Source organism: Miniopterus natalensis, chromosome 8 (assembly GCF_054644295.1).
Source record: "Miniopterus natalensis isolate mMinNat1 chromosome 8, mMinNat1.hap1, whole genome shotgun sequence".
Taxonomy (NCBI): domain Eukaryota; kingdom Metazoa; phylum Chordata; class Mammalia; order Chiroptera; family Miniopteridae; genus Miniopterus; species Miniopterus natalensis.
Window position 1 is genome coordinate 26010751 of NC_142088.1, and position 27761 is coordinate 26038511.

Here is a 27761-nt window from a genome sequence, read left to right on the forward strand (position 1 = left end):
TCTTCTTCTTTTATTAACTGGAACACTATATAGAAAAACTGATTTAGTAAATTGATCAAAAATGGAATAAACCATAAAGGAAAAAAATGTCAATTACTTGGATCTTTGGATCTTATATTTACTGGTTTTCAGAATAGTGAGTCGGTTCACAAACATCTTCCATTAGTGACCATAAGAGATTTTGGAATTTTTTCCTCCTTAATATTATTATGAACTCGTGTATCTAAGCATATTTGTCTTTCTATCTGAACTAAAATATTAAAATTGTTCTATCTTTATACTAAAATTGATATTAAAAGTGTTCTATCTTTGACTAGTGTACGCCATTTCAAGTTAGGCTCCAGAATGTTTTGATATAGCTGCTCTTTAGTTGTCTTTGCTAGTTTTCTCACTATCTAGTATGAGAAGATATTTCAGCTCATTTTGTATATCCCTTGTCCCAGACCTTGAATCAGCTTTATTCTCTAAGGAAGTCTTCCAATATTTGGGAAATAGCACCTAAAATCCATAATCAGGGCACTAGATATGTTTGCAGCTAGTGGGTTAGCATTTCTAGGCCTTTTCAGTGGACAGAGCTAAGAACGGTATTTTATCTTGATCATAAGGCCAAAAACCAAACCAAAAAAACATGCATTCATACTGATACTTTTAAGACAGATTTTAGGACTATAGGGTTTGTACCTGATCTCTCTTCTTCTTTGTACCTTACATCTGTCTCTTCTTCCCACTCCTAGAATATTGGTTCTCAACAACACCAGGAATGATAGAATAATTACTGACTACCTTACCTGGATTTTTGTATAATGAAATTACCCATCCTTATGATAGTTTTATTGTGATTTTCCTTTTTTTTTTTTTTTTTTAGGAATCTGATAAAATATATTTTACATTTCCTCTTGCAAATCATAGAAAAATCCACACTCATGCCTATTGTCAGAGCACCATGCTGGTAAGATGATTGGTACATTTTATGTAAATTTAAAAGGCTATCTGTTCATTTTTCCAATTTAGTATTTAGTATAAAAGAGGGCTGGATGTTGAGAGGCTGTTAGGTTTTCTTTGTCTAGATCATGCAGATGTTTTGTTGCCTTCCTTTATAATGTCACATTACTGTTCTGAGACGCTTGGGTAGCTGATACAGAAGTCACACAGGTATTTTGCCAGCAATGGAGAGCAGAGAAATACCGTATTGTTTTTTGTTTGTTTCCTTTCAGCTTTCTTTTCTGTATTCTTGAAAAATGTCTGAAATTTTTATTTAAGTTTCATGAGAGCAAAGACCATGTCTGCCTGATTTACCCTCTTCCTTGGCCCTGGACTGGACTTTGTAAACTATAAATATTAGTGTGATGAAAGGACTGATTTTTTTAATTTTTATTGACCTATGTGTATACTAAGGAAGAATTATGTGGCCATCTGAGCAATGTTTCTCATCTTCTTATGCCCTGGTAGGATTTCAGCAGTTGGATCATCAGGTCTTGGAGCATTGCTCTTACTATTTCCTTAAAAGCTAGAGTGATCTTAGGTCATACTTCTCTTAAATGACTGAAGCTAAATACATAATATTGTTAAAACATCACAACCATCTCTGCAGTATTTCCGTGATACGCTGATAAAGTAGTAATTGGCTTCAGTCTTGGATTGTATTTCAATCCAAAACCTTCTCAGCTGCTTAGAAGTTATCTGCCTGGTAGTCAGATAAGAACTCAAATGATAAACTAAAAGGCTGTACTTAGATTAATTGTTACTTTTAATTACTTGACTGTGGATTTTTTTGTTTGTGTAAAAGCCCACCTCTAGTTGTTCATTTCTCTATTTTTGTTAAAATGTAGGTTACTTACTATGTAACTACTTAATTAAACTATGGACATTGCCAAACTTAAAATGTAAGTTCAAAAATTAGAAATGCTTGGTAATGTGCCATGGAGAGATGCCTATCAGGTTACTCTTCCTCATATTGCTACTCCAGGTTACTTGCTTACCTGTCTTGTTGACTATAGACTTCTTTGCCTACCCCGGACCTATTTGACTTTTAGAACATCTTGGACACATTCCTAAATAATAAGTTACTATTTTATGTTTTCATTGTGCCTACTGACCCTATCATATAACAGTAAAATATTGTGAAGATGCCTATTTTACATAATTATTTTCTCCACTACTTAGTGTGCTTTATTTGTGTTATTGATTAACAGGATACAAATAGTTGGATTTTTGGCTGCATAAACAGCACTTCTATGTGGTAAGTCTTTTGAATCTATGGCCTTTCATTATTCATTTTTCTCAACATAAACACACTCACATATTACACGTTCAGAATAGCTTCATACATTTTAAACTCATTTTGGTGATATACTAAATTAAAGTATTGGTTTTAAAGTGAAAAATAAAGGAAATTAATGTAGCAGTAATTTTTGCAAACATTGAAAGAATTGGTTGCTAGGGAAAACAATTTTTTTGTTCCAAAAGGGACTGTGTGGATAGAATATATTGGATTAGACTTATTAGACTTTATTTCATTAGAACTGTCTCTGGTAGCTCTGTAGATGGTTTATTTTGACTCTGAAGCTTACTTATAATTTATAAAACTTTAATATATTTGTCCTTTAATTATATTTACATATTTATTTCATAGCCAGCAAGGGGTTGATTTATCATGGAAAGCTGAACTGCTGCCAACGATTAAGGTAAACTATGGCTTTAGAATTTTAATATTTAGGTGAAAAAGTACTTGAGTCTATAGCCATTTTAGAATATGATATTTTATTAATTCATCTAAGTATTAAATAGACTTGAGATTTGTTAATCTGCATTTTAGAAATATTTTCCCTAGAAACGGAGAAATTTAATGGAGAAAAACCTATTTTTTTAACTTTTAGAGGGAAAAACTATTAATGTTGTAAATAAAATGAAATCTGTATCTTATAGCATCATACCAAGAGTTAGATAAATTTTGAAAATTCAGTTTGAGGGTATGTTTAAGGCCCTTTCACTTACATTAGGATATATATCTGTTGCAGTAGCTTTGCCGAGTTAGCTGAGGTGAAGCCCAGGAGTTTAACAAGCATCGCCAAGTAAATCTGATTAGCTTGTTAGATGGCCACTCATAGACAGTTCTTCAGCTTCAGAACCGCTGTCTGGAATTGCCCACATAGGTGCATCTGAAGAACAATGGATCAAGTTATCTGCAGAAATTTCTTAATGCATACAAATTGTAACAACATACAACTACTGTCACTCCTACATATACTTTCAGGAAAAAAAGTGGGTTTAAGAACTGTATTTGGTGACTTGGCTTTTCATTAAATAGACCAGTCTCGTATCTATTTATTCCTCAAAATATGGTCTATAGGATCTGGTCTTAATTTTGAGAAGGGAATAGATATTCATTTTGGTGAGGTACATTATTAGTCTTACTGTGTCTTCATCTCATTTACTGAATAAGTTCTAGGGGATGATGTTCATATATATCATTAGCCAGCAACTCTTTACTACTTAGGCTAGATCAGAATCATTTGAGATTAAGTTCCAATTCTTCCATCATATTTAACCAAAATAAATACAGAAAGAATGCTGTAACATTGTTTGAAACAAATTATAAAAAGAAAGATCAAATCTGGAAATAATTATGTAAAATATTTAAATTTAATATTAAATGTCATTAGTTTTACATGAAGGGATACATACAGTTCAAGGGATATAGGGACTCTTTCTGGTAGTCCATATTTACATAATTATTAGGAATTTGACTTTCAGCAGGATTATTGACCTGAAAATATAAACATGAGCACATTATGGAATATTGAACATAAAGTTTGAAATGTTTTTTGTAACTTATTAAATAAGAGACAGTGTGTTTGTAATTTATTTTTCTTTTAATATGCTTTAAGCTCTGTTAACAAGAAATAAAATCAGCTTTTTACTTTAATCTTTTTTTTTAGTCTCTGACATTAAGACTTCAAGACTACCCATCTTTGTCTCATCTTGTTGTTTATGTACCATCTGTTCATGGAAGTAAGGTAACAAATGGATTAATGTTGTTACCAGCATGTTTTGGGGCTACTCATGCTAAATATTTGTTATTTTTTTTATTACTATTTCAGCATAGGGCTTATCTAAAACAATGGCCAGTTTGGTGATCCACCTAAGACTGGTAGGATCCCTACTCTAACTTGAACTAAGCAGAATAAAACCAAAGTCTCTTTATTCCAAGTGGGAACATCAGTCTTTCAAAATCTATTAATTATTGAGACCCCTTTATATGCAAGAGTCTATGCCAGGAATTATAGGAGGCACACAAATGAGGAAGAAACTAACCCTATTCTAAAAAAGCTACATACTTTTGGATAGGGGAAGAGAAATATATTTGGAAACTGGGGGAAGAATGAGAATAAAAGAGGGACTCAAATATATATGATACAAATCAGAATATAGCAAATTCATGAAAAGTGGAATCAAGAAAGGCTTTATTATGAGATGATTTTTAAATTGCCTTAAAGGATAGTTAGGATTTTTATAGGTAGAATGATTCTAGACCTGTGCTATCCAATATGTGTCTATTTCATTTCAAGTTAATTAAAATCAAATAAAATTAGAAATTCAGTTCCTTTATTGTACTAGCAGCATTCAAGATGCTAAATAGTAACATCATGCTAAATAGTAGCAAAGTAGTTCATTGCCATATTGTGGAGGGCTTTGATTGGAAGATTAAGGACTTAACAATATTCAGGAGTCAGTAAGGAACTGAAAGATTTTTTACAATAGTAATAATGGGATCAGACCTATTTTGGAAGATGAATCTATTTAAGGTATAGGATGGATTAGAAATAGAGTAGGCACCTCATAAGGGGTTATGAGGGCTTGTACTAGGGAAGTAGAAGTAGAAATAAAAGATAGTGATTTTTGAGAGAAGTAGTGGGGAAAGAAGATGGAGGTAAAAGACCTTCTATTCCCCTTTCCACATTTCTTCACCCAACAAAATTATCCTTCAAGATCTAGCCTAAGTGTTCCCTTTTGCCCTTTTCTAGATTCCTTCAGTAACCTCTTTCTTACTCCCATGCTACTTAGTTTATAACCTCTTTGAGGATTTTATTACACTGAATTATAATTTATGTATGCCTCTATCACCATCATCATACTGTGAATTCTTTCAGAGTAAGGATCAGATAGATTTTATTTTACTTTGCATCTTCAACATGTAGGTACTTCCACGTAAATGTTCAAATAATGTTTCTTGAATGAGAAAGTTGATGAGATTTTTAGCCAAAATCATTAAAAAACTTTAAAGTGAAAGGGAAAAGGGGATGTAGTTGGGAGTCATCTCAAAGACTGAGTCTCACAAGTAGCTTATAATGGATTCATTGTTTTGTTTTGCTTAGCTCAAGTGAGAGATAATTCAGCATCTTCAATACTAAAAACTCTTTAAGGGTTTTTCTGTCAGGTAAGTTGGTTTTGAGTGAATTTGACATCTTTCTCAAACTTGGAAAGGTCGTCCCTGGTTATTCCAAGATATTAATTAGCTTTTGACAAACAAGAAGTCTTAGCAGCCTAATAAATGTGTAACATGTCCTAATGCTCTTTGAAAAGTACCACTGCTGATGCTACTGTTGCACACACCATCTCACTAGGACGGTAACTTAGGCCTTTCAGTTCTATGCCTGTTACAGCCTGTCACAAGGATATGTATTTTTAAATTGGGAGTTTAAGAAATTTTGTGTCAGCTGAAAATATGGTTTTCAAAATGCAAATGTGGAATTAATCTGCATCTTTTTTAATGACAGAAAACATAATAACTAAATCCATTAGAACTTTATTTACCTCAGATGTTTCAGAGAGAGACCCTTGATATCTTTCTTGGGTAAGGGTTTACTTTATAAAAAGCATGGCCAAAGTTTTTTAAGTGATAATAAAAATTGTATTATTTAAAATTTTTCTATCTGACTTATTTCACTTAGCATGATATGGGGTATAAAACTAAAAGCAACAAATGAAAAAAAAAGTCAGACATGGAGAGCAGTGTGGTGGTCACCAGAGGGAAGGGGGGTGGAGGGGTAATAAAGGGAAAAAGGGGGTTAAATATATGGTGGTGGAAGAAGATTTGGTTTTGGGTAGTGGGCACATAGTGCACTATACATAGAATTGTACACTTGAAACCTATATAACCTTATTAACCAATGTTACCTCAATAAATTTAATTTAAAAATTGTATTATTTTAGATACCTGTACAAAGTAATTTAAAATACCTTCCCTATCTCAGGCAATGGCTCACTCAAAATTACTTTGCAAAAATGTAATGAATAATCCTGTTTAATAAATGATTTCTCTAACGTTCTATTAGCTGCTTTCTATAATGAAAATATCTGTGTTCTTTGCCTTGTAAGAGGAAAAAATTAAAGCAAATCTCCTTAACATGATTTTTAAAAAATTCCATGTGTGTACTACAGCCTAATAGCATTTTCTGTCCTCTGTTTTTCACTTTCAAAATAGTAAAAAATTCACCCAAGAGGCAAACACAATAACACTGCTTCAAACACAATCCAAGGTGTAATTAGAAAAGCCTAGGATAGACCCCACTGGCTTTCTGCTTTCTGTAGACAGCAGACAAATTTCTAGCTGCAGTTAGGCATCAGATTAATTTCTTCTGTAGCTCCTGTAGATCAAAGTAGTACTGTAGACAAGAGCATGTTCCTTACGCCTTTGTAAAAATGTTATTAGAAAAGAAACATTACCAAAAAATTGTAATACTACAGATGTCATATTTTAGGTTTACTTTTTTTGAGATAACATTTCTTTTTCTTGCTTCATACATAGTAAACCTTTTTTTATTTATTATAATTACCGTTTAGCCAGAAATAATTTTATACAAATAACATCAGCCATCTGTAGATGAATGGTAGTATGTCTCCAAAAGCCTTTTTAAGTCTAATTAGACTGTAGATACTTAATAATGTGGGTGTTTTTTTTTAAAGTAACAAAATCAAATTTTTGTTCTGACTATGAAAGTATTTACATGTATTATTTAAATCCCTAATTAATCTTGAGTTAACCTTGTCTCTTGATGCTTGGCTCCCTTCTTCAATGTCACTCTTCTAGAAACACCTAAAATTAACTACAAGAAAACTTTGTATAGATCTGTTCTTATAGCAATGACCCAGTAATAATTTATTTATTAAATTAAGCTTGTTTATCAAAATTTCTTAGTTTAGCACCTCTGCTTGAGGAATGCTTGCCATTTAAGTACAGACAGAGTTATTGTGACACATAATATGTCTCCAAAACTGAAGACTTATTTTCCACTCAAACATCAAGATAATTTACTAAAAATTTCTGGTTTTTTCCTAATCAATGTTTTAAATTTCAGTTTGTTGTAGATTGTGAATTCTTTAAAAGAGAGGCAAGATCCATACAGCTTCCTGTAACTCATCTTTTTTCATTTGGTAAGTATTTTGATTTTGGAAATCTTAAGAATTGCTTTTATTTTTAACTACTGATTTCTTTTGCGAGTCATTGCAATAAAGCAGAACCATGTAACAAGAGTATTGTGTATTTCAAGTGTAGTTCTTAGAGAAACCATATGCTGTGGTTCAGTAATTTGATTCTTATTAATACTGGGCCAGCAGTCATCTTCTGAGAAGTGAGCTTTAAAAGAAGTTTCTCCATGATCACATATGTTTGCAGGTAGCTGTGTGTGTTTGTGTGTGTATGTATGTGTTTTCTCATGTGAATTCATACTAAATATTGGGCCTTTTTTTTTTATTAATCCTCACCCAAGGATATTTTTTCCATTGATTTTTAGAGAAAGTGGAAAGGAGAGAGGGAAGTGTGGGGGAAGAGAGAGAGAAGGAGAGAGAGAAACATCACTGTGAGACACATCAATTGGGTAATACTATTAACTAAACTACAGGATTTATTTGGTTTTCATTGGGTTTTCTATCTGTGTTCTCCAGGTTCCCACATTGCTTTTAATTTTCGTGTCTCCTCTAATCTTTTATAGTTCCTCAGTCTTTCCTTGTCTTTCATAATTTTGATATCTTTGAAGAGTACTGGTCAGTTATTTTGTAGAATATCCCTCAATTTGGATTTGTCTAATGCTTTCTCAGTCGAGGTTATGCATTTTTGGCAAGAATATCACAGAAGTAATAAGCACTCCTCAATGTATCCTATCAGACGACACATGCTCTTACTCTGTCTGAATACTGGTGATGTTAACCTTGGTCACTTGGTTAAGGTGGTGTCTGCCAGGTTTTTCCACTGTAAACTTACTGTAATTAATAAATATCTTGGGGGAGATACTTTGAGAGTAAGTATCCTGTTTTTCTTCAAAATAACCCACTAATCTTAGTATCCATTGGTTCACCTAGTCTGAAGCAGTTATCACTGATATTCTGTATTTATTGGAATTCTTCCTAAGGGAAAGTTCTCCCTTCTCCCTGATTTATTTACTTATTTTTTTCAATTTTTATTTATGTCAGTAATGGACTCATGCATATTTATTTTGTTCATTGGGTTACAATCCAATATTATTGTTACTTTTTTTTTTTTTTGCTTAAGTTTTTCTGGTTTCGGATATTGGAATCTCAATTTTGGTTGGCTCTTGTTCTCTTCAATGCCATTCATGAAAAGAATCTATATTACTTGATAGAGGAAACTTCCTTTAAGATTTTTATCCCTTCCCTACCCTTTTTTGGTAGAAAATTACTCGGAACAATACAGAAATGACAACTCTGCCACCTAGCTCATTAAAGATAGCAAGCTTATAAAATAAGAGATCTACCAAGAAACCTTTCCTTTTTGAAATTGGAAATATGTACTTGATTTTTTAAAACACATACATGTTATTGAAAGGCATTAATTATAAATGTTTTTTCCAGTTTATTGAAAGAGGATTGGATTTTTAGTTCATTCCTTCATGTCAGAAGTCAGAACCTGTAAACTGTTTTTTAATATTAAAAATCTGTTGGCATTATTTTAACATTAAGCAATTGGTAACTCTTTTTATTCTTTCATATTCTAAGCAGTACGGTACTTTTAATTTAACAGGATTATCTTCAAGGAAAGTGAAATTAAATACAAGCGGCCTATTCTATAATATAGAGCTGCTGAACTTTGGACAGGTAATTTTCCTGACTATAACAAGGATTTGATTTTACTTTACTGCTTAGTTAAACAAACAAGTAAACTTTTGTTTTTGTTTTTGTGGTCAAACTCTATTAGATATACCAAGCTTTTAAAGTCAACATAGTAAGCAGGTGCTCAGGAGTCAAAGGTAAGTGTATTTTCTAAAAATATTAAATGGTATTGTCATTTGAAGAATCAGTAGGTTTTTGCTTGAATTTTCTATAATATTTATGCTTCTCTCTAGAGAGAGAGAGGAAGGGAGAGGGAGAGATAGAAACATCAATGATGAGAGTCATTGATCAGCTGCCTCCTGCATGGCCCCCATTGGGGATCGAGCCCAAAACCTGGGCAAGTGCCCTGACCTGGAATCCAACCTCAATCTCCTGGATCATAGGTCATTGCTCAACCACTGAGCCATGCTGGCCAGGTTTTCAATATATTTCTGTGAAGTAAATTTTAATATAATAGAAAAGCTGTTTATATTTCCACTGGTAATCTAACCCTCAATCTTTCAGTGCACAGCACGACGCTCAACCAACTGAGCCACACAGGCCAGGACTGAATACCAACATTTAAAAAATACTATATATCTTGCTGCCTTATTATAGTAGTAATTCAAATTCAGCTGTTTAATGTTTTTCCAGTTTCTTAGTACATCCCGTATGCTCTAATATCTTTTGTAAATCTTATTAAACATTATTACTTGATAATTCTCCATAATTTTCTATTATGTGATATAACTCCTACTGATTTTGTATGAAATGGGTAATTGTATAATTAGCTAGGTAGTATAGTAGCTCATATAACATTTAGTGTGGCATACGGTTAGTAATACATATTTTCTTTATGTTTTCACAGAAGAAATAACTAGTATCTATAAACTTCATATTCCCTGGTCTTATGAAGATTCACTAACCATTGCACAGTAAGTATATGAAAGAATTTACCTTAAAGTTCTGTGTTTTTGAATAACACACTTTCTACTTAGTTTATTTAAATCAAAGTGAAATTATGTAAAATGTAGGTATTCTTAATATAGCATTGTGCCTGTAAGATAATATAATACATAGTATTCTTATTTAAGTGATAAAGGATTTAAACCTTAATTGCTTGAAAAATCAACCTTTTCCCACCCTCTCTCCCAACTCCTATATCCTAGAGGGAGCATTCAGACAACTGTGATGTGACTGAAAGTGTCCATCCATAATAATATGTCTGAGATCTAGCTTCCTCTCTACATTATCATCGTGTTGTGTTGTGCCAAAGATTGACTTAGCCATTGTTATTTAATAGCATTTTGCATTTGAGAATTGATATTTAAGTTACTTTTCAGGGTTCCATCTTCAACAGAAATGTCTCTGAAACTCCATGTTGCTCAACCAGAAAATGACAGCCATGTAGCATTATTAAAAATGTACACATCATCAGACTGTCAGTATGAGGTAAGCTGTATGTTTGCTTAATTTTTAAGACTTAGTTACAGAATAAACTGGAAATATATTTTTATATTAGCTTCAGATATATGGTAATGTAGAAGGCAATAGCTATTAGAAATAGACATTTATAGAAAAAGAAATAGACATTTACATTACTTTAAATATTCTCCATTTACCTATTATTAGCATCACCTCAGTATTCTTAGCTGGATCACTGAAAGTATACATCTTAATAAGTAATAGAAAATAAAATTAAAATTGCAACTGTAGTTTAACCATTTCTTTCAATTTGGAAGCAAAAAAGTCGAGAATCCTTTAAATTGAAGAACATCATGAAATCAGCTATGTGGCTTAAATTCAGTAATAAAACATGATGTGTATTGGTTTCTAGCTCTATTGGATAAACTTAAGGATCTTCTTTCCTTTTCACTAATTATATTAGGCTCTGTTAGTCATTAGTATGTGCAATTTAGTACTTTTTGTGTTTGTGTTACAATCACATAGATTTCTTTGTACTAAGAGAAGGGACATAAAACTCGATTTTATTAAGTTATGGACTCATGAACTAAAAGAGTCCCTTTCTGTATTAAACATGCCAGGCTCTAAAGATTCCAGATTTAAGTGGTTGAAGGACACATTTGTGGTGACACCACAGGTTTCTAGTTTATGTGAAATACCTTGTTTCTACTCAACTGCTTTAAACCAAGCTTAAATACTTGGAATCTTTATTAGAACTAACTTTCTTAGGGAAACTAGAATTGGTAGGTCAAATGAATAGAATTTGTTCCTACTACCAGGTTTCAGTTGGACCAATATTATGAGTTATTTTAGATTTCATGGAATTTTTTAATGCTTTGATATCTTGCTTTCTGTTTCTAGCAATTGAAGGATTTTACAGGGTGTAATGGTTTTTAACTTGTACCTTCATATTTTACAGAGATAGTAAGAATCGTGTTAATAACTTGGCTCTAAATACTGCACACTCTCAAAATGCTCATGTTTTTACAAATACTTCATATTTTCAAAAAGTCTTTATTGATAAAATGTAATCATTTTATAACCTCCCTGTGAAAGATTTATATCCTTTTCTCAGGCTTCCTAATATCAAAAAAGGCATATTTATGCTAGAGATAATTAATGATGAATATCTGTTTAAAATATTGTTTCGGCTTAAATTTTACTGAATTATGCTGTTTTTTTTCCTGGTCTTTTATCATGTGAAACCAATTTTTATGAAATTTTCTCAGAATTGGTTTACCTTAACTCAATTTAGTGCTCTACAGTTATAGGTTTGAGACTTTAAAGTACTGGTTATATAATAGGTTGATTAATTTGTGCTTAATTTTTCAGCAGACATATGTATAGCTCTGGACTCGATCATTTCATAAATTTGTTTAGCTTGCTTGATCTGGTAATAAAATATCCTGGTTAATTAAATATTGTAGTTAGTAAAGAATTACTGTGTATACCATAGCATTCATTTGTCAAAGAATTAGAATATGGGCAAATATACTGACCAGTAAAATTACCCTTGATAAAATTAAATGTTGATGGTTCAGAGGATTCTTTTGAGATCTTGAGTGTCTTTAGGCTTATTACTATTGAGTTAATTTTTATTTTAATAAAATGCACAATTTAATAAAATGTGAACTAGAGCAGCTTTAGGGAAAATAACCTTTTTTTAATGATTGTTTTAAAATAGGTGACAATTAAGACTTCCTTTCCACAAATACTTGGACAGGTAAGAGAGACTCCTGTTGGATTATTTATGGCCTTGTGAATAGATACTGTAAGGCAGGGGTTGCAAATTTCTTCTATAAAGGGCCAGATAATAAATATTTTAACAGACCACATGTGGCTTCTTGCTGCTGCCAGCACTACTACAACTGCTTCTTTCTTCTTCTTTCTCCCTTTTTCTTCTTTCTTCCACTTTAATAGAATCTAAAAACCATTCTTGGCACACAGGCCATAGTTGGCCACACTGGCTTTTAGAGGATACTTTCATGTTTGATAATTTCTAGAAATGAGAGCTGATTCCTGATTCTCAAACAAATTAATATTCTTGGCTAAATGAATGTCATATTAAGATTTCATGTTGATCGTACATAATAATTCATAGTATAATAAAATCTAGACTCCATCACAAATGAACATTTTCAGAGAACTTTTAATTTTGTGCATGCTCAATTTGTAAAAGCTAAAAGTAAATTATATTTCAATAAACATGTTGAAAATATAGTTTAAATTTATTTAGAGTATCTTTCTATAATTCATAGGTAAATAGTATTACAAAAATAAATTATCATGCAGCATATCTAGTATATTATTATTCAACATCATTATAATTTGCAGAATTATAACCAGAATATAGATAATATTAATTAGTCAGACAATTATATAACTTTAAAATTCACTAAAATTTTTATTGTGCCTTTTATTGCTTTCACTTTATTTTTTGTGTTTTGCAATCATGGCATAGCAGAATATTTTTAATTTAAGTCATTCTATAATTATAATAAAACTTACAAATCAAAATTGAGTTAGGAACTTTTTCATATGCATTATCTCATTTGATCCTCACATTACCCCGGTTTCAGGTTTGATCCCCGGTCGGGGTGCATACGGGAGGCAAATGATAGATGTTTCTCTCTTTCCCTCTCCCTTCCTCTCTAAAATAAAAAAATTTTTTTTAAAAATAAGAACTTAGCCTGGCCCAGTAGCTTAGTTGATTAGAGTGTCATTCTAAAACTCCAAGGTTTTGGGTTCAATCCCTGGTCAAGGCACATACAAGAAGCAACAAATGAATGCATAAATAAATGGGACAACAAATTGATATTTCGCTCTCTCTTTCTCTCTCTCCCTCTTCCTCTCAAATCAATAAGTAAAAATTTTTTTTAAAAAGAACACTTTTTGGTGTTATGTATGTTTTTTGTAGACATTGGGTCAGCCTATAGAATGATTTGAGGCTTTATAACAATGATTATGAACTTAGGCTTGAGTCAAATTCCATTCCACAAGAAGGCCAAAGACAGTGACAGACATAAAACTTTAATAATAGCAGCTAATATTTTCTGATAGCTTACATGTTTGAATTAATATTCTAAATGCTTTACACAAATGAATATGTTAAATCCTTAAAACTATCTATAAGGTAAGTGTTATTATTGTCCCCATTTTACTGATGAGGACATAGGGAAGTAATAAGTAAGTAACTTGCTTGTGTATGAAGTTTTTAATTGTGCAGGTTACTGCTGCTCCCTGTGCCTGTATTTCTTCTGTAAATAAGGATAAGAACTACCTTAAAGGATTTTGGGAGGAGAGCATGAGATAATGCATGTAAGATGTTTAATATCATGCCTTGAACATAGCAAATGCTCAGTAAATGTGCCTTATAAAAAAGTTCGTAGCACTTGCTACTCAATTATATATTCTCCTTATTATGCCTTTGATGAAAAATTCAGATACCATGTTTCTAATGTGTTATATATTATTAACATTTACTTTACTTAGAGTTTTGATACTCATTACTGGAAATACCTGTGTGGCCATATCATGAAAGATATAAAGTGAAGAACTTTTTTATTTCATGTGAAAATACATTTATGTTATTAACATGAATATTTAGAAGTTGTCCATTGATTTGCCTGTTTTCTAGGTAGTTAGATTTCATGGTGGAGCTCTTCCTGCTTATGTTGTATCTAGCATCCTTCTTGCTTATGGAGGACAGTTATATTCTCTTTTCTCAGCAGGTAATGTTATACCTCCCCCTCCCTCCCTCAGTGCTTCGTTATTACTAGTTTATCTTTCATGTGGCTAAGGAAGACACATCAATTTCTTGACAATTTATAACTCATCTCTCAAGTTTATAGGGATTTGAGATCCTCTAAGTTTTAAGAGATCCCCAAGAAATTTCTTACTTGTTTTCTCCATTTTATACTCGTGTGCCTGAAGTTTCTTCACTCTATTCTGAGGACCTCTTAATATGTAGAGGCTTATTGACAAAGAATCTGTTCTCCATTCTATTCCTGGTGCCTAACATAGTGCTAAGCACATAGTAGGCATTCAGGGTAAAATTAGCTGTATTAATTAGGTCCTGGCACACTGACTGGAATAATGGAGAGTTTAATGAAGGGACTATTTCAAAGGTATGCTAACAAGAAATGATAAAGTGCCAGATTAGCAACAGAGCCACCTGATACCGTAGGTACCAGGGCAAGGGGGAGAGCAGACCTAGAGAGCTGTAGGAGAGAACAGCATTGCTGTAGCTGCAGTCTTGGGTACGGGAACTGCAGCCACTGTTAGTCTGTGTCTCAGCAGGGAACAGGCAGAGACTGAATACACTAACCCTGTTTCCATCCATTCTCCTATCTGCCAGTACCTCTCACTCACTGAACCTAACTAGAAGCCAGTCCATAAAATTCAGCCTCCCAAAATTCAGAGCAAAATAGAGTGAAGAATGGATCTGGAGAGGCAAATATAGAATATATGGTACAATGGACAGGTCCTCCATAGAGAATAGTAATTAGAATAGTTTCCCAGTAGGCTCAACTTCATAAGGTCCTTACAAACTGTTGCGTTTGGACAGTAATCAAGGGAGGCAATAGATAGGAAAAGAGAATGCGGCCAAAATATATAAAAACAGTCCAAAAATCTCTACTATTTTCCATTTTGCCAAATCCTTCCAGAGCTACTCATTCCCCTTTTAATGACTTTTTACAATTTCCAGTCTGCCTTTAAGTGTTCATTTTAACCTGAAATTTAATTTATATTCTAGGAACGAAGAAGCAACATTCAGTGAAATCTGCCCAGAGCCAGTCTTTTAATTAAGAGATTATTTTGGCAATATGACATCACCAGATTTGAATATAAACATTTTTTTTAAAGTTTGAAAGAGCTATTTCATTCTTCTTGTTTTTAAATGACTTGATAATTGATTCTCAAAAATACAGAATTTATATCCAGATAGTTCATAGAGATCCCAGAGATATATATTGGTTAACCTAGAGGATTTAAGTGTGGGAGTATGTCTCAAACCAATTAAAGAAGTAATTCTGAACCAAGGATGTTTATCAAGAACCACTGTGGGTCATACTCACTAGAATGACTATAAATAAAAAAAGAAATATAATTACAAGTGTAGAGAAATTGAAACATTCATACACTGCTGGTGGGAATGTAAAATGGAATAGCTGCTTTGGAAAGCAGTCTGGCAGTTCCATAAATGGTTAAACAGAGTTACCATAGGACTCAGCAACTCCACTCCTAGATGTGTACCCAAGAGGGATGAAAACATACACCCACACTAAACTTATACATAGATGTTCATGGGAGCGTTATTCATAATAGCTAAAAAGTGGAAACAACCCATATGTTCGTCAGCTGATGAATGGATTAAATGTGCTGATACATGCTACAACATGGATAAATCTTGGAAACATGCTAAGTGAAAGGAGCCAGTCACAAAAGACCACATAATATATGATTCCATTTATATGAAATGGTCAGAATAGGCCAATTTACCAAGAAAGAAACCTAGATTAGTGGTTGCCTAGGAATGGGGAAGCATTGGAGGTGATAGTTAAGGGGAGCAGAGTTTGTTTGGGGAGTAATGAAAATGTTCTAAGATTAATTGATGAGATGGATGTGTGATGAATATTCTAAAAACACTGAATGGCATATACTTTAAACAGATGAATTGTGTGGTATGAAAATTATATCTAGTAAAGTTGTTTTTTTTTAAAAAATCACCTCTGGAGCTTTGTGAAAATACAGGTGGTGAAATCCCAGCCTTGGCTTCCAGAATTTGTTTCATGAGTGATTGAATGTGCATTCTTGTGTGAGAACCACTGAATTACAGTAACGTTTCATCTTTTGAAGAGTCTCTGTGGTAGTAATGAAGACCCTTGCCTTTTCTGACATCACGTATGTTGCTCTTACAGACAGTGCAGGATATAATGTGTCTCATCTTTAATTACTGTGAATTCTTTACTAAATGTAATTTTTTTAAATCACCAGGTCATTGCTTAGAATATGCCACTATGTTGGATAAAGAAGCCAAACCATACAAAGTTGATCCTTTTGTAATTATGACTAAGTTTCTGTTGGGGTAAGTCTTATTATCTATGATAATTTTAATTTTGTATATAAAACATTGTTTGTCTTCATAATGAAATATAAGTTTCATACAAATATCGCAATTGACTTGTTTTAATAAATGGGATTTTTCTCTTAGACAAAGGCCTGATAATAGTATAATCATTTCAAAAGTAATTATTGAACTTATATATATATCAACCTAAACTTCAACTGTAAATATACCAGGCCTTTAACATTTGCAGTTGGATGTATATGGTCTATGATCTTTGAATATCCCAGAACATGAATACAACCATTATAGGATATTGAAGGAACAGTGCCCCAGATTACTTTTTCTTTCTTCCCATACAAAGTATATTTTAGATCTCTCTGCCCTACTTAGAAATTTATACAAATTTGGTTTTTGCTTAAGAATGATTGCTTAGATCTTTTTTCTTCTGTCATTAAAACTAGCCATTGGCTTTCTAATAACTTAAAAAAAAATCCTTACACAGAACAATAGAGAGCAGTAACACTGTACTGCAACTCAGGACTCAGATCCTTTAAGATTAGTAGACTCTGTTGGAAGATAAATGACTTGAAATTTCTTTTTTAGTATAATTACAAATTAAGTATCTTGGTAATTTGGAGACTCCAGTGAATGGTCATACATGTCAAATATTAAGTCCTTAAATGTCAGTTGTTGACTTTTTTTGCTTTTAATTGTACATTTTCTTTTATCCACAGGTATAAGTGGTTTAAAGAAATATGGGATGTTTTATTATTACCAGAATTAGATGTCATCGTCTTGACTAGTCAGAGTATGTGTTTCCCCCTTGTATCCTTGATTCTCTTTCTGTTTGGAACATGTACTGCCTACTGGGGTGGCCTACTCTCTTCTGCATTTGTGAGACTCCTCTCTTCATTGTGGCTAGTTTTGAAAAGGTAAAGAATGAATGATTTTAAGCCTTCTCCTAATTAAGAATAAAATTATATTCTGATGACGATCCTTAAAATTAATTTGCTTTCACTAGACTGTACTTTCTAAGGAAAGATGTTGGATTAGTATTGAAAGTTATGTTGTTGTCAAAGATAATTATTTATTGCAAGTTAAATGCTACATTTGATTTTTACCTTATTGCTTGAGTTAATAAAAAATGTTAGGCAGATTACACAAGTGTATTTAAATTTCGCTGTTATAAATTTTCTAAGGAGGAAATATTTCTCTGGCAATGCTTTCATTCTGATTTTCAGTCAAACCCAAGAGCAAGAGGCTCCAATCGAGGTACTTAGGATCAGATTAGATGAAATGTATAAGAGTTCAAAAAACATTGCCTATAGTTTTATTTTAGGCCCACAAACATAATTTGAAATTACTGGTAGGCTTTTCTGGTGAACCATTGGCCTAGTTCTCTTTGCCAGCCCTCACCAAACACATTGCATGACTTACTGTTGCAGAGGGCATTCTGGGGTGACGCTTTGTCCACCCTTCTGGGTGCTTCTGACACCATCACATGTGTGAGTCATCTTGAGACTTTAAGAAATAGGAGACTGTTTCTCCACCTATCAAGATCAGAAATGTGTGGTACAGGGCCTGTAATTACTGATTATCTTTAGCAACATTTTTTTCTTCCTTAGTACAAATATCAGCCATTCTGAATCTAAATGGAAGAGGAGCTATCCCAGTATATTACAGAATTTACAATCAAATATATGTCACCCTCTGCCTTTATTAAAAAATATCTTACTGTTAACCTTATGGTACTTCCATATTAGTAAGCAGCAAAGACTGGCAGAGTACTGCATTGTTTTCTCGTATGTGAGTGTATAAATAACTTAAGAGTTTTATTCTTGTTTTTCCAGGCCCTCTGAACTTCCTAAAGATATCAAGACAGTACCATCAGACTTGCCTTTTTTGACCATTGTTTTGATTATAATTAGTTGGACAACTTGTGGAGCATTTGCCATACTTCTTACTTATCTTTACTATGTGTTTAAGGTAAGTCAGATTAGTAAAGTAAAAATGACTGGGCTTTGTATCAGGCAGACATAGAATTTCCTGTAGGTGTTAACAAAAATTTCAATTACCACTGAAATAATCTTATCTTGTATAACAGGTTTAAGTGTAAATATTTTTACTGTCTTAGTTATTTAAAATATATAGATAACTATATATTTTAAAACTGAAATTATTAATCAGAGTTGGGTTAGTCAAAAAAAGGGGATAGGGAAAAAGATATTATCTGTTTCAAACTGCTTCCTGCTCTTGCAAGTAATGTTAACTTTTATAAAACATTTTACTACAGCAATTTTTATTCATACCTATCTCTTAACAGGGGTTATAGACAAAACAAAGTTATGTCAGTAGGCTCAAGCTATCAGTCAAGCTGAAATAATGTATAATGTTACAATTGTTGCTGAAGAATCAAAAGACAATGATAAAAATAATTAGGCTGATAGTTTTACTGGGGAAGCAAAAAACACTTTCAAGAAAGCTGATGGCTTGGCAGGAAAATATAAGTCATACACTGAATACTCTCCACATTAGTCTTATGTAGATACAGTTGATACTAGAATGGATAATTCTTTTTCTCTCTTATTCAAAGGTTTATTTGTATCTACTTTAACACTAAAAATGTGCATTATAAATTATTTTCATCAGAAAAAACTATTTAGACCTACTACGATTTATAAATAAAATGTTTTGAGTTTTTTAACTGAATATTTCAGACAACTAACCCAATAAGCAAAACTTTCTCAAATTCTTAAGCAAATCTAGTAAATTAAACTTACAGACTCTCAGATTCTTGTAAACATTTCACCACCATATATAATTGAGTTCAGATTTTCAAAGATTTAGAATGTATAAACATGTTACTCTTTATGTTATACTGAACATAATCAAATTTTTTATTCACAAGACATTTTTAAGTTGCTATAGCAAGGTATCATTCAGACAGAGGCTCTAGAATGTAAAAGGTATAACAGTATATACTGGCCCCAATACTCTGGAAGTTTGTATTGTTTTGTTTTTTAATCCATGATAGCAAGTATGTGTAGTTATTATTTATCTTTTCTAAAAGAGTATTTTTAAATGTTTAAAGGAATTTTTAATTAAGATTTTTTAAAATTTTAGATTACAATACTTCTCAATTTTAATATAAACAGTTGGTTTTTGTTTCAAAATGAAAATAAAATGAAATGGTCATTTCTTTTTCCCAGATTGTTCATCTGCAAGCCAGTCTAACAAATTTTAAAAATAGCCAAACTGTGGTAAGTTTAATTTTCAAAACTCTACATCTCTTTAATATGAAAGAACATGGGAAATTTTTAAAGTTTGGGTGGTTTTTTTTTAATATTGGGATTTTACACTGTTTAAAAGGTGTTAAGGATTTAAGTAATTTTATGAAAATGAGCCTAATGAATGCTAAAATACACTTAGATTATCTAAGTTTAATTTGATCTTTGTCAGTATTTATCAGTTTTGTTATTACAAACTACATTTTAAATTTTATTTTGAGTGATTAGTTAGAAAATATATTCTTAACAGTGGAAATAGCAAGTGAAAGGAATAAAAGTTTTGTAACTGATGGCCACTTTAAAAGGAGGTAATTTCAGTATTTTATATTCGCTTGATGATGGAAAGATGCATTTATTTTGCTATTAAATAATTGAATATGATTCTAAATAAAATAAACTTAAATTTTACTTAATATGTTGGTATTTTTACTTTCCTGCTTTATAGAATCCGAAACACTCTCGAAGAGGTGAAAAGAAATCCAATCAGCATAAAGACTCTGCAGCACACCCGCTTCGTTTATCTGCCAGTGATGCTGAAGATAGTCTCCGCATGCACAGCACTGTGATCAACCTGCTAGCCTGGATTGTACTGCTCAGCATGCCATCTTTAATTTACTGGTTAAAGAATCTTAGGTGCGTTTTATTGACATAATTACAATTTATGCGGCTCAAACAATAAATATCTGTAAGTAGAAACTTGCTGGATTCCTGATAGCCCATAAAACTTCCTCAAGAACAGGAAGCTATAAATCCCCTGAAATTTATTTTCAGCACATTCACATTTTTTCCCTTACCATGAGAATATAAGCTTTCAGAAAATAAACTTCCCAAACTCTGCCCCTCAGAAGAGGGAATTGTCACCTTTGTCCTTCTTTGATGTACACATGTGAAAATGTGCTTTATTTTGTTGATTTAAGGTATTCGTCATGCTAGTGCTTTATGCGTTTTTCAATTTATGATCAGTTTTGTTTTCTTAAATTGGGGGGGGAGGAATGCTTCCATTTAAAAATATTAGAAATAATGAAAGAGGTGTATACTTTTCTAATGTGTCCCAAACATTTAACTAAAATAAATGATCAGCTATCTTACTACTGAAAAACCATCATTTTCTTTGCTACCCGGTAAGTGTCCTAAGTCAAGTAAGTGTCTGAAATGCCCACCAAGATATTTCTGGAATATTTATTTAATGACAAATTGTTTCAAAAAAGCAGACTACCTATCCAAATAATAATTGAACCTCTACTCAATATAGTTTTCAGAAATTATATAAAACTTTTAGATAATCTCAATACTGAAAGTATTTTTTTAATTGACATAACCAAAATAAGTGTGATAAATTAAATCACAGGTTACCAGATATTAATAGCCTTCCTAAGTCCTTCATTTTATTCAAGATCCAGATTTTTATACACAGATTTGGGGAGAGAATTTTTTAAGCGGCACAAATTTATGATTTTGAAAGGCTATAGATGTTGCATTATCGATAAATGCAAAAGATGAGAATTTGAATTTTAAAAAGATATGGAACAATTAGTTTATATAAACTTTTATTTCATCTTTTTTTTAGTAGAGCAGTCTTAATAAATTTTAAATAATTTGTTTTATAAAATTTTCACATGAACTTTCAGGCACGTACTTATAAAAAGGAAGTGCATTCATAGTGAATATTTTAATTCCTTTAGTAGTTTCTGAACATAATTCTTTGGTATAAAGATTTATTTATCAAAGATTTCATGAGCTGTTGAGAGCTCTCTTATATCTGTATTGCTACTGGTATGTTTTGAAATTTATTTGCTTTGATTAATTCTGATCATTTAAAATGATCAGGCGTGCTTTGTTGATTTATGTTTTATTTTCTTCTCTTTGATATAGGTATTACTTTAAACTTAACCCTGATCCATGTAAACCTCTGGCATTTATCCTTATTCCAACTATGGCAATTCTTGGAAATACTTACAATGTTTCAATAAAATCAAGGTATGGTTGTTTAATCTTTTTTTTTCTGACATCTGTTCCTGGCTTTATCACCCTTTTATGTCTGAAGCATGCTCTTCCTAATACTTTGACTATTCCTAAAGGGAAAGCTATAATAATAATTATGGTGTAAATGCAAATATAGTTTATATGAAAGTATATTATATTTGTTTTCTTAATTATTGGTTTTACTTATTAGGATATAATAATGTTTTTCTTTAAAAAGTTAACCCTTAAAAGATATGGTGACTAAGATTCACTTCCAAAAAATACAGAAGTGGAAGCTGATAGGAATATAGATAAAGTAAATTTGACCATGACTTGATAATTTTCAAAACTGGATGATGGATACATGAGGTTCATTATACTGTTAGTCTACTTGTGTATGTTTATGTTTAAAATTCTCCATAGTAAAACCTGACTTTTCATTGACTGGCTGTTTGCTTTCAAAGCCTTTTCAGTTGATTCTGGCAGATATTCACAGATATTCTAGAATCAGGTCAACCAATGGTTTAAATCTTGGCTGTTATCTAGTAACTCTATATCCTTGGGCAAGTGTTTTAACCCCTCTTATCCTCAATTTCTCTATTTTCAAAGTAAAAGGTCTTTTCTGATAGAAAGTACAGATGCTTTCTATAGTATAGCTGCTTTTTGACTTATGATGGGGTTGCATTGTGATAAGCCAGCCCATCATAAATTGAAAATATCATGTCAAAAATGCACTTAATACTACACTGAGAGTATTGGTTGTTTACCCTCATGATTGCATGGCTCCCTGCTGCTGCCCAGCATCACAAGAGAGTATTTTACCACATATTGCTAGCCAGAAAAAAAATCTAAATTAAAAGTTTGAATTATAATTTCTACTGAATACATATCATTTTTGCACCATCAACAAGTCAAAAAATTGTAAACCTAACCATCATAGGTCAGGGACTATCAGTATTTTTCTTTTAAAAATATTTAGTGTCTTGTCTTATATGCTCCTTTTACAAATTAAGGATGGTTCCTTTTTTATTTAGTTGAGGGTTGTTGGGTGGTTTGGGGTTTTTTTTGTTATTTTAAGGAAGGTTAAATATTTCTGTAGCTAAGTCTTAGTAAATGTTGTTAGGGTGGATTTCTTGAGGTCGAATCGCTGAATAAAAGTCCAACTAGTATTTTTCTGTTAAAACTTAAAAGACTAAACAAAACTAGTTATTTACCTTATAGAAATATTTTTTCTCTTTTCTAACCAAAATATGGCTTGGATTGGTCATTTTTTAAATTATGGATAGTTAAATTCATTATATGAAAAATTACTTCATCTAAAATCACTTAGAACACGTTCTCAAAACTGTATAAATAATCAACATATTTTGTTTTTGCTCACAATGTACTTCATGTAATGTATATTTCTCTCTCTTTACAGTAAATTGTTGAAGACTACTTCACAATTTCCACTTCCTCTGGCTGTTGGTGTGATTGCTTTTGGGTCCACACACTTATACAGGGTTCCATGCTTTGTCTTCATTCCTCTTTTACTCCACGCATTATGCAACTTTATGTAAGGTTGGATTTAAGGAATGATAATGTTGATTTTTGCCATTAGGGTCAGTCATAAGAGGGACTGCACAGATTGTCAATGTGGACAAGATCCTTTGGAGAAGACACGTCTATTTTTACAATATTGAAAATAGGAAATTAGTTTTGTAATGCTTGAAGAGAGTAGTTGAAGCATGATTTTGTTTTGTGGTGTGGCATCTGTGTACTAGTCTTTTTTTTTAAATTAGTTAAAAGATGTGGATGCGGTCTTTGAGAACTCTGAGTATCAGCTAGTCTGTTTGATTGGCCATCCTAGGGATCTTCTAAACAGTAAATGTAAAGCATTTTTTGTAATCTCACCTGAAGCATTTTGCTCATTTTATCAAACTTTCTTCTGAAAAGTGGGTTACTTTGTATTTGCAACAGTACATATATTATGAAATAAGTTTTAAAAGATTGATGAAATTCACAACTGTTTTGTTTCTTAAAAAGGAAGTGGCCACAAAGAGTCTTTTGTCAATTTTAGGCAGCCATGATAAACAGAGTAGGTCTTTGGTTTTCTTACATCTGTAATAATATACCTTTTTATTCTAAGGAAACATGATGTCTTAGTAACCAATGAAACACTATGGATGGAAACATAAATCAAACTCAAAGCTTAATGAAATTTTCTTGTTACTTTTCAAATACAAATCTTAGTTTTATTCTTGGTGAATATGAGGAAACTATTAAAGAGATCTATTGTTAATTTTAAAGAAAATCCTTATAGGTATTTACTTACTGGAATTGGAGCAGGTCAGTTATTCAATCAATACCATTTTACTTACCAGTTTAACCATTGACCATGGTTGCCAAAAGTGCCTCAGGTCAAGATGGATTATTAAAGTAACTAAATTCCAGTGGTCAGAAAAACACTCTAGGTTTGCACAGTTTTTTACTATTGGGGGGAAATTAGCATCATCAAGTTCAGTACCACATTTGATACATAAAATTATAATATTAATTAATAATAAACAAACTGTTCCCATTAATAGTGTAAGTATAAACAGTATACCTGAATAAATTAGAGGCTTTAGCCACTAGATTTAACAGTGGAATCTTAATTTGCCAAGGTGATTACTGTTTGACAGATAAGAGAATAATATTTCTCTTTCATTTCAGATTTCGGCTCACTTTTAGCTAGAAGAGTAGGAAGTAGGTGATGGAGCTAGGTATCTTTGCCTTAAGAAAGAATAAACTCAGACTGAGGTATACCTGGCTGATAGGGCCCTTTAGATGTATATGCTGTGAATACCTAAAACCTCTCAAGTCCTTAAGTCTCAGTAATTCCCGTGTTACACCTGTGAACTTGTTTCTTCCTAGTGCCCAGGAATGTCCTAGAGTACCAGGTTTATTTTACCTGCCATCGCGTCTGGATTCCCTTACAAACTCTCAGCTGTTACTGCCTATGGAGGGCTATCCCCACATTACTGCCTATACAGGGTTACTCTGCTTCTCTTCTCAGTTGTTCCTCAGGTCCTTGCTCTTCTGATGTCAGTTAAAGAGGGTCTTGCTGTCATTTCTGAGGCTTGTAAGTTTGTTTGATTTCATTGTTGTCTTTCCCGACTTCATGCCTGTTGTTAAGAAATCATATTTTCACTTACTGATTCCATTAAAGGGAAGTGATAACCTCATAGCAGACATGGCAGGCATACCAGGCTCTTATTTGAGAGAAGTAGCAAAAGGGATAAAATACAAACAGCGTGTGTGTGCAGTACCTCAAAGGAAAGAGGATTTAATAGGTTACACACTTGTCCCATGGCCTGCCATGTGTGTATTTCAATAAGGACACGTCTGCCCGTGTTTAGCTTTATGTATTCTCATAAACAGCTTTTATACACATGGTATCTTTTATTTTTTCATGGATTAATTGTACTTCAAATTACAGATTGAATGTGTTATTTAACTATTTCTTAACTTGAACTTAGGTTAATATACAGGAAGAACTTTAGAAAATTCATTAATTTGAATCCTCTGTTGACAGCCATAATCATTGTGTTTATGGGATCTGAAGTCTCCTTGTTCGGTCAGTACTGCTCATGAAGAAAATGTAACAAGCTTAAATTTCTCATTTGTGAGTAGTACGTTAGCTTTTCCAAGCAGCAGACTACACACACTGATTCTCACTAAAATATTTTCATGTAAGTGTAGTTATCAAGTCCTAAAGTCTTATTTATTCCAACAAAATATTTCATTTTAGAACTACAGAAAGGATTCTAGTTAAACATTTTAGAAACAACAGTTGGTTGGGTCTTTGACCATTATATACATAAATATACACACATTTTTTTTTTTTACATTTTGCTACAGGGTCTTCACCAAGCCTTGATGCACTTTAAACCCAAATAACTACCAGCAATGAGAAGGTAGGCCCTGAAGATTAGCAAAATTGATGTTTCTGTCACTTGAGTAAAGGAAAGTGCTGTTTTGTTTAGATTACACAGTATTTCTGTCATGCTTAACCTATATTATTGGCTGGTCAAACAGCACAGCTTTATTAGTGATGCTACTAAAAATTAAATTGTTTATTGGTAGTTAGGGCTTATCTAGATCAACAAACTTCTGAGCTCTAATGTTACATTTTTTTTTAGAACTTGTTGCGTTTTGAGTAAGTTTTTGCTTATAAGAATTACTCCTGGGCCCTATTGTTGATAACTGGATCAAATATAGACTGGGCAGGAAACACACTGAGTACTTGGTGTTTCTAAAGCCTCCTCTGGAGGTACTGCTCTACCATTTAGAACTGACAACACAATAGAAATCATTAAAGCTCTTTCTGGATCTCTTTTGTGCCAGAAATTAAACAGGTTCTGCTAACTCTTTTCTTGTTTGTTACCAGAATGAAAATTTTTAAATAGTGGTCCTAAAAATGCCATTTGTGCCTGGTTAACATTGACTTTTTTAGTCTTTTCAATATACATCAATCATGTATCAATCAATCTTTTTTTTCATATTTGGTCAGATAAATTTAGATATATATAATGGAAACCTTTTCTTGATTGAACTACACTATGATATCTACATGATTAGACAGTAAGGAAAAAGAACTATAGTAGGCCTAGAAAATATGTTGTTGATTATCTTATCACTCATGCAGACCGTACACATTTCCAACACACACACATACTTATAGGAGGCATATTATCTCGTGTTTATTATCTAGTTCCTATACTTTTCTTAACTCTTCAGAATTTCCACTTACAGGGTAGTTCGTTTATTTCACCACACTGCTCGTTAGCACTTCTTACAGAAGGTGGTCACAAGAAATAAAAGGAGGTTTTAACTGTTTTCAGTTTAGTTCCTGAAAGCTCTGGGGAAAATGGGGGAAACACAGAGATTATGAGACAAACTAGAGCCGTTGATTCTTGAATCCCCAGATAATAAAATTGGCCTATATTTTCATGTTAGGCATCGTGTCTAAATTAGTGTACTGTCTTGCTTTATTTTAAGGTTTAGTGCAAAAACTTTACAGTGCTGTATTTGCAATTTTTGTAAATTAAAATCATTTGGGAAAAATTTTTTAAATGTGTTGGGATCATCTATGGCTAGGCATTTGTTGATTACCTTTCATCATCAGTCTTTGTTTTCTCAGTGTTTTAGATTTGTGAACTTGTATACCATAGGGAACAATATACCTTTTGAAGTTTTGTGGAGGAAGTCCATTTGGGGAGCATAGCACTCCCCAGGATAAAAGAAGCAACAAAAGTATCTTTGTATTATGAAATTAGACCCTGACAGAAAACTTTGTTGCCATATAAGGTAAATACATGTAGAATATAATTTTACAGAATATTAAGACGATTGGGAGCTAAATTTCATCCCAGTCTTTTTGAATAAAGGACATTTCAAATTCTTGAATGAACATTTGTTTATACATACTACTCATGCATTCTTTAACAACCTGAGGAAATAGTCTATGAGGCTACTGATGTTCTTTCTTGTTAATAAGGGTGATAGGGAAGAAAAGTGGGTCAGAAACCCAGATCTGAATATCTGTACCATAAATGCTCAAGAATTCACTTTTTTTGATAATATATTATGAATACAGACGACTGAATTTTGTATATTAATAACTTAGTTCTAAGAACAAAATAATTTGCAAATAGTGAGAATAGACTGCTATTTCATTAATAGTATCATACAGGGGTGGGCAAAAGTAGGTTTACAGTTCATATGGATAATAGTACAAGATTAACTCGGTTTCACGTGCTCACACCTGTAAACCTTTTGCCTACCCCTGTATAACGGTACAGCTGAATGAGTAACATACGTTTTTCAAATGTTAGATGATACTCTAAGCT

General features: G+C 32.3%; 1 protein-coding gene across 1 annotated transcript in view; it reads left to right on the plus strand.

Annotated features, from left to right (window-relative positions):
* PGAP1 (post-GPI attachment to proteins inositol deacylase 1) overlaps positions 1-26221 on the plus strand; it is a 54593-nt gene extending 28372 nt beyond the window's left edge. The window contains exons 10-27 of the mRNA XM_016219324.2: positions 866-949; positions 2193-2239; positions 2633-2684; positions 3939-4016; positions 7359-7434; positions 9038-9111; positions 9212-9263; positions 9974-10040; positions 10449-10557; positions 12254-12292; positions 14207-14300; positions 16567-16657; positions 17374-17571; positions 18490-18625; positions 19849-19899; positions 20372-20559; positions 21799-21903; positions 23309-26221. Coding sequence (XP_016074810.2) covers positions 866-949; positions 2193-2239; positions 2633-2684; positions 3939-4016; positions 7359-7434; positions 9038-9111; positions 9212-9263; positions 9974-10040; positions 10449-10557; positions 12254-12292; positions 14207-14300; positions 16567-16657; positions 17374-17571; positions 18490-18625; positions 19849-19899; positions 20372-20559; positions 21799-21903; positions 23309-23447 — 1680 coding nt within the window. The 3' untranslated portion in view covers positions 23448-26221. The remainder of the gene's footprint in view (positions 1-865; positions 950-2192; positions 2240-2632; positions 2685-3938; positions 4017-7358; positions 7435-9037; positions 9112-9211; positions 9264-9973; positions 10041-10448; positions 10558-12253; positions 12293-14206; positions 14301-16566; positions 16658-17373; positions 17572-18489; positions 18626-19848; positions 19900-20371; positions 20560-21798; positions 21904-23308) is intronic.
* Positions 26222-27761: the final 1540 nt, after the last annotated feature.